The 13,286-nt window shown below is 38.5% G+C and overlaps 1 protein-coding gene across 1 annotated transcript in view; it reads right to left on the bottom strand.

Moving 5' to 3' along the window:
- SYT14 (synaptotagmin 14) overlaps positions 1-11,761 on the bottom strand; it is a 229,924-nt gene extending 218,163 nt beyond the window's left edge. The window contains exons 1-2 of the mRNA XM_060294280.1: positions 11,737-11,761; positions 379-426 (exon numbers count right to left, since the gene is read on the bottom strand). Coding sequence (XP_060150263.1) covers positions 379-426; positions 11,737-11,749 — 61 coding nt within the window. The 5' untranslated portion in view covers positions 11,750-11,761. The remainder of the gene's footprint in view (positions 1-378; positions 427-11,736) is intronic.
- Positions 11,762-13,286: the final 1,525 nt, after the last annotated feature.

Here is a 13,286-nt window from a genome sequence, read left to right as displayed (position 1 = left end):
TCACATCTCTCTGATGGGGTACAGTAATAGAACAGAAGTCAATGGGAGATCAGCATGCACTCAGATTCCAGATTCTGAAAGGGAACAAAAATCAAACCCTCCATTCTTTGCCTCTTCACCACATCTGATAACCAATATGCTAGAAACCAGGCTTTATCAGCCCATGAAAACTAAATATAAAGTAACAACTCTCAATAACCACATAATAAGCAGTAGGTACTTGATGAATGGTTAAGTCTACAATACAAATAACAAACGTTAATATTTATTAAATTTTATACTCTGTAAGTCCAAATTATCTGCCATTGTACTAAAATGTATCATACACTGTGAAGTGTTCATTTTGTATTTAAATATCCATGCAGAGCACTGACTCACCTTTTCTAATACAGATAAGTTCATGTACTCCACAGGTTCTTTCTCCACCTGTTAAGAAAATTTTGGTTAGAAATTAAAACCAGATCATAACCTGAGTTTGACTGTTACAAAGACTGTTACAAGGTTTTCAATTAGCTTCTAGAAATGGGCTCATAAAAACGTTTCCCAATTCTTCTCTTTAAACTTACCTATACAAGTATGATAAATCTGATACGCAGAATCTTCCTGAACCCATAAATCAAGGCCTTATAAAGTCCTGGAATAAGGAAGCTCCACTCGAGTATTTTATTTCAAATGGCAAGCTTCTCAAGAGTGGAAATCATAGCACCATTTCCTAAGCACCTCTTTACATCATCTAGAAGGAAACGATGCAAGGAAGACCACTTTTGTATCTGAGCCTTAATATATACAGGTAAGTTATCATGGAAGGGTCAACTCCTTAAAGGCACTATTTGCATTTCATCACATATACTCATATTGTGATCTTTCCCCATTCTCCACCTACCCACTCCTATAAATCTATAAGACAAATTTTATAAGTACTATGATGATAAAACTGACAAATTTAACCAAAATATTCTTAATTATTATCAAAAATTACATTCGCTATCATAAGAGTAATATTACTTGTTACCATAAAAATAGGTATTTCTTCACTCTGAAACAGAGTGCCGCTACCTGAAATGAATGTAAGCTGAATAAAATTCTGTAGTGTTCTATATATGCATAACCTTATAATTATGCTGAAAATTATGTTTAAGCTTTGCATAATAAAAATATTAAATAATTTCATCATCTTACCTCATTATAGAAGCTTATTATGAACAGTTACTTTGTAAGAAACAGAAATAGCTTACAGCAATAACATGAGAAATAAAAACCATGATATCCACTAAAAAAAAGTAGGTCATCCAGGAAGGAAGCTAAAAAACTAGAAAACAGTATTTCTATCACTAAAGTAGGTTAGAGCTACATTCTAACTTGGCTGTAACAATGCCGTTGCTTCTTTATTATCAACAATACAGACTAATCACTGTTATCAGGAAGACAGACTTAGCAAGAAACACGTAACATAAAGTTATGACTATAAAAGAATTATTATTCAGCAAACCTCAGTATAAACACAGTGAAACCTTATCAACTGGACTATTACCAATGAGTAATCACTGATCGGTTGCTGAAGGGGTAGAATGAACTATACCTATATACCACCTTATCTTTAAAAGTGAGAAACTAGTCAAATGGCAGGAAGGGGAATATTTACCAAATTATAAGAAGAAACTACTTTCAAGAAATTTAGAAGAACCACATAATAACAACAGAACTATAATGTATATTGACACCATCACTGATGTTTTCATAGGCTACTTAGAAACAGTTCTTATATAGTCATTAAGACCTATTCTCCAGATGGTAACACTTATAACTTAGTTTGAGTCATGTACTTAATTCATGTAACAAGCCTGCACTTTTTAAAGCCTGTAATTGAAACTAGTCTTCCCGCATATGTAATATAAATTTGTTAGGTTTTACTCTACACACCTAATCTTCACTATAACTGCATCATTTTTACAAGGCTTAGCATTAACAATAACAAAAACTACTGTAGTCTAAACTTTTCTCAAAACTGCAAATGACAATGAAAGCTAACTCTCACTTTTAAAAGTACTCAATTTATCTATATCAAATGAAAGAATTTTATAAATAAAAAGTCAGGGCTTCCCTGGTGGCGCAGTGGTTTAGAGTCCGCCTGCCGATGCAGGGGACACAGGTTCGTGCGCCGGTCTGGGAAGATCCCACATGCCGCAGAGCGGCTGGGCCCGTGAGCCATGGCCGCTGAGCCTGCGCGTCCGGAGCCTGTGCTCCGCAACGGGAGAGGCCACAACAGTGAGAGGCCCGCGTACCGCAAAAAAAAAAAAAAAAAAAAAAGTCAAATAATTACTATATTTTAAATTTATAGTCAATTGACAATTACATTTGCCAAAGTATGCACAAAAATCACATAATTAGGAAAAGCAACTAATATTGAGCTCTACTCTTCTCGATATTTGTTCTTAAAATTCTAACCAACAAGTGAGATTTCACTGATGTACATGTCTAACTCAAGAGCAATCACTCTTATTACTGAAATAAAAAGGAATATTAAAGATAGGTAAATGTCAGACAATAAAGTAAAATTTGGGAGGGGAAAACTTACTTTTAAAAGTACAAAAGAAGAAACACAAAAAGTTAAATAAACATTATTATCAAACAATAAAATCAATATTCTTTTTATCCTCAACCCTTCCTAAGATGAGAAAGAGAGTAAGGAAAAAAATATGCATTGCGTAGGTTAAATGTATATTTTTAAGGTACATGTTTGGGAATCAAAAGGCTTCAACACTTCTTCAATCTGAGATACAGTGAACTATGTACAAATTTTATGCCTTTTTCAAAACTTTCTAAAAGTAATCTGAAAAGTTTACAAGAGAAACGTCAGATTTGTAAGCAAAAGGCAAGTCACAGTAGGCATATCCTGACTTAGATATGGTGGTAATCTGAAAGTGGTTTACTGATTTTAAGAGTATAAGGCACAAGCGGAATGATTACTGACTTTTTAAACTTCAGCTTTTTGAGGTATAACCGACATAAAAAATTTTAAGATATGTAAAGTGTATATCATGGTGATAATCAAGTATGTATATCCAATACACAGGGGAATCATTATTTTTTGTTTTTACTGAGATAAACTGCCATAGAACACAGTTTAAGGTGTACAACGTGTTGATCTGATACTCTCACATACTGCCGTAAGACTTTAGTGTAAGATAATACCTCTATCGTGTCACATGATTATCTTTTCTTTTTTGTGGTGGGAACAATTAAGATCTAGTCTCTTAGCGACTTTGAAGTTTATACATATTATTGCACTATGCTGTGCATTAGATCTCCAGGACTTATTTATCAACTGGTTGTGAGTTGCCCTTATACAACATCTCCCCATTTCCCCACCCTCCAGCCCCTGGTAACCACCCTTCTATTCTGTTTTTATTTTATGAGTTCAGCTTTTTCAGAATCTACACATAAGTGTTATCATATGTTTGTCTTCCTCTGACTTGACACAATGCCTGTAAGGTCCATTCATTTTGTCACAAATGGAAGGATTTCCTTCTTACCCATAGCTAAATAACATTCCACTGTATGTATACATATACATGTGTGTGCATATGTGTGCGTGTGTATCTCAAATCTTCTTTAGCCATTCATCTGCTGACAGACACTTAGGCTGTTTCCAATCTTGGCTATTGTGAATAATGCTACAATAAACATGGCAGTGCATGCATTTCTTCGATATACTGTTTTCATTTCCTTTGGATATCTACCCAGGAGTGGGACTGCTGGATCATATAGTAGTTCTATTTGTAATTTTCTGAGGAAACTCCATATTGTTTTCTGTAATGGCTGAACCAATTTGAAGGAACGATTATTTACGTAATCAATTAGTCAATCTCTTTAGAGTAAGATGAGTTTTCCACTATAATGAATAGTCAAAATGAACTCATATAAATATAATTTTTCACATACCAAATTTACTTCAAAGACATTATAATAAAGACCTGGAAATCATATTAAAATGACTGAATATAAAATGATTAAAATTCAGAAATAAATTTGTCTAGTTCATTATAGATAAACAAGCCAAGGCACTAAAGGTTAAGTGACGTTGCCCAGTCACTAGTTAACTGTCACTATTTAATTGTCAGAAAAAAGTAATCGGAATACTAAGTTTAATAGAGTGAAAAAGTAAACATTGATATTTCTTCATTTTTATGAAAATTATTATATTGTTTTCTAATTCTTTAAGGTAATTTAAATAAAAGTGAATTTCTCAAAACTATTTTTGGAGATAATACTAGCATTGTCTTGAAATAATCATCTCAGCAACATGGAAATGAGAAACAGAAATTGACAAGCTTAGTCAAAGTTACCATCTTTTCCCTCAGGCAAACCCATGTAGGAGCATAATATAAACTAATCCTCTACAATTGGAATAAGTCAGATACAAGAGGACATAGATGTGTGTGGGTTCACACATGTGTGCTGTGAATGTGTGCATGTGTATGTTTGTATATGAATGTGCACATACTTAAAAGTGTGCCTGGGAACCAGCAATTCGCTTTAGAGGGGAAGGGATAGATATTATAAAGTATGTATGTACTTTTCACATGTCTACAGAAGGAAAATATGTAGTGATGTTATATTCCCATCAAAATACGCCCAGGTATACAAAAACGAAATTAAACCCAAACATTTGGTTCCTTTAAAATGAAACCTTTTTAAAACTGACTTTATTTTTTCCGCCACTTTTACTTTGACCATTAGCCTAAATCACTACAATTTACAGCTTCTATTCTTCTATTAATTTCTTCTAAGTCAAACACTGTAAGACTACTTTAGAACTACCTTAAATTCCTTCTCATCTAAAGATTTCTCTCCAAAAAACATGCATTAAAGTAGCCACAGCCTTTTAATTCATGTCTAGCTCACATTAATAAATTGTTATAGCTAATTCTTCAGCAGATACCTATACTTCCATAATAGGCATAAAACTTTAAATATTTCCTATTAATGTTGCCAACTCCTCCCAACCAACTTAACCCATTTAGACTACAGTCCCTAATCTCTAGACACTTTTTAATTTGTCCCTATTTAAGTCATTCAAGGAATAACACCAATTTTAGTCCCCAGTGTTGTCCCAGTGTTGTTGAAAGATCATGGTTTGCACAGCATAGTAAATACAGTTTTTCTTTTGAGCCATACAAGTTCCTATAAATTTATTCAATAATTTTTCTAACAGGTATAAGTTTTACCTTATAAAGTAAATTTACTGTTCACAACGTAATCCATTTTTCCCACTTTTGACCACTCAATTCAGTTTTTTTGTTAATTATGTTTTTGACTCTTAGAAGCTCATTATTACCATAAAACCTTGAAGAAGTATATGCTCACAAGAAGGTAGTCTACTTAATTTAATTTTCTATTTAACTGAGAATACCTTTTTTTTCCACTACTGCACCAGATCATTTTTTAAAGCTACTAATATTCATTACTGCATCAGTAAGCTCAGAATACTGAACATAATTTAATATTTCATTAAAATCCTCCATCTTTTGACGACTCAATATCAATTCTAATAACAGCCCTAAAATGTGAAAATAGGAAACTACTGAATACACATATCGATCCTAAAAGTTTGTTTTTAAATAAATTCCTAATAACAGCTTGCTGTGTTGTCACTATTTCTTCCTCCTAAAAAGTGAAAAATCAGGGATTCCAATTTGTTAGGTTTCAATTAAAATTTTACTACATATACATATAAAATATGTGAATATTCATTTTACTCAAAAACGTGGAATGTTTTTATTTACAGTAGTTTGATCAGCCTTATGTTATCTCTATACGCATGTTCGCATTAAGTATTAACAAGTGAGGATCTGGGGAGGGTGGAGGTAAGAATGAACGTCAGCTGAATGGAAATCAAATCCATGAAGACAATCTACTCTACTACTACACACACACTATGGACAAACATTATAGTCATTTTAAAGAAAGCAACAATGCCAACAGTATTACTCAACAAATTGTATAAATAAGCCAATACTTGATTCTCTCTGCTTTCTACACTGTTGCATTCTAATACTACTTAAAATTTCAAAAAGTGAAATGCTTCTTAATACAAATATTTCTCTAGTGTTCCCTACTTTTTTCTAATTTTGTTTAATGAGTTAGAAAAGGAACCTAAAATAAACTGTAAATTACTCAAAAGTACTGTGAACAAATTTACCTAATATACAAACACGTCATAAATCTCTGTGAAATATTAGAAATTTTATTCCTGCCGAAAACCAAAGGATCTCTTCTAGGAACATCACTGCTTAAACTGAACTCTAAATCTTCCAAATATAAACTGTTCAGTAAATTGCCTTAGTCAGCCACAGACTGACAGGTAGGACTTTCTAATTATATTATCCCCTGTATACATTGTAATGATATAGCTTTAACAATAGAATGGAAAGAAGGAAAGGAGTGTGATGTTCTCCCTCAAGACTAATAATACATGTCTGTATTGTTTTTTTTTAAAATTGGTCCTTTATTTTATTTATTTATTTTTTTTTGGCTGTACAGCATGCAGGATCTTAGCTTCCCGACCAAGGATTGAACCCATGTCCCCTGCAGTGGAAGCATGGAGTCTTAACCACTGGACTGCCAGGGAAGTCCTGTATTGGGTTTTTTAATTCCACATTTCAAATGGCTTTGTTTATTTTTGTGTGTTTTTTTTGCGGTACGCGGGCCTCTCACTGTTGTGGCCTCTCCCGTTGCGGCGCACAGGCTCCGGACGCGCAGGCTCAGCGGCCATGGCTCACGCGCCCAGCCGCTCCACAGCATGTGGGATCCTCCCAGACCGGGGCACGAACCCGCGCCCCCTGCATCGGCAGGCGGACCCCCAACCACTGCGCCACCAGGGAAGCCCTCAAATGGCTTTTGAAAGTCCAAATTATGTCTTGGAAATTTTAAGAGTCACAACAAATCTTCAAGAGCATCTCAAAATTGTACTAATGACTTAAAAAATATATGTGAAAGTGTGTGATAAACTGTAAGATGCATTATGAACAAAAAATGAGTATAGGGCTTCCCTGGTGGCGCAGTGGTTGAGAGTCCGCCTGCCGATGCAGGGGACGCGGGTTCATGCCCCGGTCCGGGAAGATCCCACATGCCGCAGAGCAGCTTGGGCCCGTGAGCCATGGCCGCAGAGCCTGCGCGTCCGGAGCCTGTGCTCCGCAACGGGAGAAGCCAAAACAGTGAGAGGCCCGCGTACCGCCAAAAAAAATTAAATTAAATGAAATTAAAACGTGAGTATACACACACACACAGATTCTCTAATTTACCCTTCTTTCACAATTTTTAAAAATGCTACCCACAGATGTTAAGTACTTAAAGTTAATATATAGCAAGTTAACAATAAAGGTGAATATTTTTACTTCAGCAAAACATTCTGCAAGGAGTCTTATGATAATCTTATGGAAGAGACAGAAAAATACGGACTGGATGAAAGAAGGGTATAGGCCAGATCACTAAAGACTAGCTTTATCTTGAGGTTTTAAATAATTCAGATTCGAAGTTTACAAAGATAACTAGCGACTGTTTGAAAAATGGATTGGAATGAATCTTAAAGACTGGAGATGACAAGTGAGGAAACTAATACAAGTCTCTTAATGACAGATAAGGGAAAACCTAAAATGTAAGCACTAAACATCATCAGTTAATTTGAGATGTAGGCGTGGTACGACTTGGTAATCACCAGGATGTGGGGAGTGAATTATAAGACAGGGTTGATTTCCAGCTTTGTAATTCAGGTGTCTGGTTATTTAAGAATGCTACTCAGATGGTAAATTTGCATGGAGTGGGGAGCATGGAGGCTGGACTCAGTAGCTGTGACGACAACTTTAGTTTAGGACATTTTGAATGTCCCAAGCTAAACATTCTGAATTGCTGTGAAACATCCCAGATATGTAGCTACTATCTGGAAACATGTTAGGAAAACCACACGTACTTTTAAGTTATTAATAGTGGATTTTAAATGTATTGCTCCAGAAAGCAGAACTAGGATGAGGAGATAGATAGGAGTTACTAAATGGAAGATATTTGGTCAAATACATCTGGGCAAGGGATGCAACCCATGAAGATAATGCAGAGAAGTCCATTATAACAATTCAAGAAACGTGTTGAGTACATACTATTTTCAGATACTGTACAAAATCTAATGAATAAAAACCAAATAAACGTTCTTCTCTAGGCATTTACGGTCAAACTGGGGAGACAAATTTATAAATAAGTGATTCCAACATTATTCTTTATACACATTGCAATTACAGCAGTGTGTATAAAGCAGAGTGAGAATAGGGTTGAGAATGGAAACACAGAAAACATTAGATCAGGGAGATAAACAGAAGGCTGAGAAGTAAGTAATCAAGAGAGGAAGAGAAAACTTCGAAAAACAGGAAATAGTCAACAATGTCAGACTGACAGAGGCCAACATTAGAAGAGTTAATATGCCGGATAACAATTACAGATCTTGATAGGCGAGGCTGGACCAATGATTCCCAACCTGGTATCACCCACCAAACCTCTAGGGTAACAATAAGGATCTGTAAACTACCCAATATTTCAATATGCTTTTTAAAAATTGTACCTTAACCTAAGATAGGGCCAACTTCTTCACCTCTGACTGGAATTATATTAGCTCAGAGGGGTAACACCATCATGTTATATTTGTCTGAAGTCCTGATTAGCAGTTATCTGTCTGATTGATAAAAAGAGGAAATAAATGATTAATTACTATTGTAAAATAAGGGTTTTCCAAAAAGAAGGAAATAAAAGTAACCCTTAGTACTTAAAAGTCTAAACTAGGGACTTCCCTGGCGGTCCAGAGGTTAAGACTCCGGCACTTCCAATGCAGGGGGCATGGGTTCAATCCTTGGTCGGAGAACTAAGATCCCATATGCCATGTGGCACGACCAAAAAAAAAAATTAAAGGGCCAAAACGATGGAGCAGGACAAATAAGAGTATGCTTAACAGATACAAATAATCTGTTCTTCAAATCAAAACACTGGTTAGCCATGCAAGGGACTGAAGACACATGACTTGAAAGTAGTCCAGGTGAAAGAGACTGTAATTTTGGTTGATTACAACCTCATCCTGAGTCAACATGAAGTTCCAAAAAGGCTATTCTAATATTAAGCTACATTAATAGGATTATGCCCAAGTCAAGGAGTGATACAACAGTTTTAATGTACGATATTCAACAAAACATCTGGAATGGAGTGGCCCACTACCATATTTCAAACATATAACTACAGACCATCCAGAGGAAGAGTTCAATATTTTGTCTAGAAAAGAAAATGCTCAGGAGATGTCTTCAAATGGTAGAAGTGATGTCATATACACAGAGAATAGTGAACTTTTAATATATTGCTCTAGAAAGCAGAACTAGGATGAGTGGATAGATAGAAGTTACTAAATGGAAGATTTTTGGTCAAAACAAAAACCTTACGAACTATAAGAATTATAGTTCCGCATTGGCATATTGGTTCAATGAACTCATTATCATTGAATATTTTTATACAAAAGGATGATTCATCTCTTGGTGTTCAGACTATATTGTAATCGCATGGTTAAAATTATCTGTCTCCCCCAACAGAACACGTACTCCTTGAGGGAAGAAATGTGGTTTTATTCATCTCTACGGCCCCACAGAGTCTAGCACAGAATGCTGAGCACAGCTATGGCTCAATAAGTCTACGGAATTAACAGGTGAATGAAGGCACTGCATGTTTTAACAGCCACTTCTTTGGGAAGGTGGGATGAGATGCTCCCTTGGGCCCCTAAAATTCTAAGATGTCCATAGTATAAAGCCCTCATCCAGAGCTCATTCTATTTCATAACATAGCATGGGGTGATGTGTATGAGTAATCTGCTTTAGTATGTGATAAACAGCACACCTTACCTGACATCTTTATTTGAAATGCTAGTATTAACTAGTTTCCTTGCCAAACTAGAAAAGACAATTCCTGACCTTTATATTATGAAGCCTTAAACAAATGCTTAAGTATGAAAATATTAATCAAGAGTATCTCAAGCACAGAAGAATCTCTTGAATAGGGAAAGCAAAAATCTTGTTCTTTAAACATACAAGTAGTAATAGGCAGAGCAAAATGCCATCAGCTGACTTAAAAAAGAAATCGATCACATTTAACTACAGGGAGGCGGGGGAGAAGGGAAAGATCAATCGAGAAAAAGGGGGGAAACTGGAAAATTTTTAAGAAATTACAAGTTATAGGATCATATCTGGATACTATCTGGCTGATTCTTCCTCGCCTTCTGCAATAATGTTTTTATCTTTACCAAGTCATAAGAAATTCTACTACAAAGTGGTTGCGGAAATAAAGTACAAAACATAAATTAGTGTATTCGGTTTCTTCATTTTAAACCTCTAGTAAAAAGCATAGTAAGGAAAAGTTTGAAAGTACTGCTCTGGATAACAAGAATATCAAAGATTATTGGTAGATCTTATTCCCAGTGCCCTCTATCACTTTAGCTAAAGCAGACACTTGAAACTGTTTGAATGTGTGTCTTACATATAATAGGTAATCAATCTCTTAAATAAATAAAATAAATGTAAACACACAACTAAAACAATTCTGGAGCTGGCAAAGATGTATGCCACTAGGGATTGGTCACCAAGATGGGAAGTGCTTTGAAAAGTTTTACTTAGGAGGAACACATAAAATTTAGCCTAGTGATGGTATTGCTGTAGGGGCCTTGCACATCTGTATAGATGCATACAAACACACAGGGAAATTTTACAAACTACTTTCATTGTTTGTATTAAGGTAAGAGTTAGACAGGGGCTGAAAGATGATGCAGACGTTCACATAAATCCTAGACAAGTTATATTAATTTTCAAAATATCTTCCTTAAAAACAAAACAAAACAAAAGGCAAAATATAGACACTTCATCCCAGTTACATGTTTTTGGAAGAAGAGAAAAATACACTCTAGTGCCAACTATGTACCTTATCTAGGAACTTAATTTATTAAGCTACTTTTTTGAAAATATGAGTATTCATGACACTATAACACTTAAAGGACTGACATATATGCAGGATTCTAAGCGTGTGCGTTTGTTGTAAAGATGTATTTATACCTCTTTCGTAGAGAAAAACCAGTTTTGAGTGTTAGGGGGAAAAAACACTTGAGAAGGAAATAAACCTCACTTCAAATTTCCTGGTCCCCTACAACAGCAATCAAAAGGGGAACGGACAGAGAGTACAGCCCAGCAACGGCTCCACAGTAGGGACTGAGAAGGGTTAGGACCGGGACAGCAAAACTGGGCTCCCAGTTTGGTAGGAAGGCGGGTATTGTGGGAGGATGGCTTGCTGAGGCGAGGTCAATGGAAGGGGGTACACCCTGCGGTCCCTCGCTCCCCCAGCCCGTCCCGCCGGGTCGGCAGGGCCGCACCGGAGCCCCACTCCGCGCAGCCAGGAGGAGGCAGCGGCCCTGGCACCATACCTGTCAGCCGGACCAGCTCCTCCCCGCGCCGGGCCACGGAGCGAGGCCGACGGAACAGCCAGGGCCGGCGAGAGTCGGGAGGACCCGCGGCGCCGCTCCGCCCACCCGCCTCCCGGGACGCATTCGGGGACCTTGCGCCTCCACAGCCGCCTCCCAGCCCCATCCTCGCCTCGGCCTCTCGTGCACCTCCGAGCCCCCGCTACCTGGGCTTCCCCCCTCCTCACCAACCACGGACGGCCTCCACTTACCTTCAATCGCCATGATGTGCTCGCCCTGGACCGCACCAACTGGATGGCGGGGGCGGCGAGCGGGCGTGCGGGCGGAGGACGCGCCGGGGCAGCCGGCGAGTGGAGCTGGGCGGGGTTAGCCCCGCAGTCGCCGGGCTGCGCGGCCTGAGGAAGCCGCGGGCGGGGCGGTCTGGGGTGGGGCGGAGCGCCGCGAGCGCGCGGAAGAAATGGAACCTTCCCCGGCCGCCACTGCCGCCGGCACGTGACGCCGCCTCGCCCCCACCCCGCCTCCCCCACCGCGCCTCGCGCCGGGATTCGAAACAGGTGCGGGGTCCAAAGAGCCCCAGCACCGGCGCACAAGACCAGCCCGAGGCGCACTGAGTATGTGCGGACGGCTCCCACCCGCTCGGCCGGGGGCTTCTCTGGGCCCAGGACCCCGGCGAAGACGTCTGCTCCTCCCTTGCTTGCGGCCTTCGAAACCGATGAGGGAGGGGCATGGGGGGGGAAGGATGTGGTCAGGACCATGGACAGGTCTCAATTGAAACTGGGCTCAAGAATCCCCACCCAGTGACTCCCTCAGATTTGGTAATCTGAAGGTCTGTTTTGTTTTTGTTTTGCTTTGCCTGAATCAGCCAAATACTCGCCTCAGATCTCCGCTGTGGGCTGAGAGACGGCTAGCTGGCAAAGAGCAAACAGGAGAGAGACAGAGGGATCCTGAGGACAGCTGCTTCTCCCCCTCTCTCTCTCATACACAAACACACACACACACACACACACGTGTGCTCCTGCACTTCACCCCTTAGACTCCTGATAAAGCTTGCCATCAACCTGAGCTTGGTTTTCCCTCGGAAATATGCGTTGGCATTTGTCTCCACACATTTGAGGTATACAAAAGTAGAGATGAGACAGACGTTTTGACAAAGGGCCTGAAAAAGCAAGTGACATTCAAGTTCTTTTAACTGGCAAACCTATGAGCATTATGAACCGTCACAGGTCAACGTCGAACACAGAACAACTGGCCGTTTAATTTGGACCTGAGGTACTTGAGCCACTCAACATTCACCCAACTCTCAGCTTCATTTGGTACTTTGAGGACCTTGACAATGAACGGCATAAACAACATGGAGGAATAGGGAGTTGGTGATTCTCCTTGCAGAGAAAATGCTTACTCCTAGCGCAAAATAGCTCTACTGGAGACTGACACAAAGAAAATTTTGCACTTATGTAAGTGAGATTGGACTGTAAATCTAGAGCAGAAATTGTCTTTCACTGCATTTATATAATCTCTCCCTCAGTCACAGTTTATGTTCAGTAGACATTCATTCTTTACCATTTTCATTAGTTCCGTGAAGATTTATCAAACCAGGAACTGTGCTAAAAGCTAGCTACAAACAAGAGTTGATATTGAAAGATCAAACAAAATTCTGTCCTACCAGAAAATATTAAAATGTCTATGTTTTAGGAAAGCTCTGTGTGTGTATGTTTACCATAGATATCCGTGAGATTCAGGTAAAATATGTATAGTGCCAAAGATATTTGCTCCAAGCAACCTCCCTTAAAATAGTCTTGAA

This window comes from Globicephala melas, chromosome 1 (genome assembly GCF_963455315.2).
Source record: "Globicephala melas chromosome 1, mGloMel1.2, whole genome shotgun sequence".
Classification (NCBI taxonomy): Eukaryota; Metazoa; Chordata; class Mammalia; order Artiodactyla; family Delphinidae; genus Globicephala; species Globicephala melas.
The sequence above is the reverse complement of the archived record's forward strand: the minus strand, read 5'-3'. Positions and strand labels throughout refer to the sequence as shown.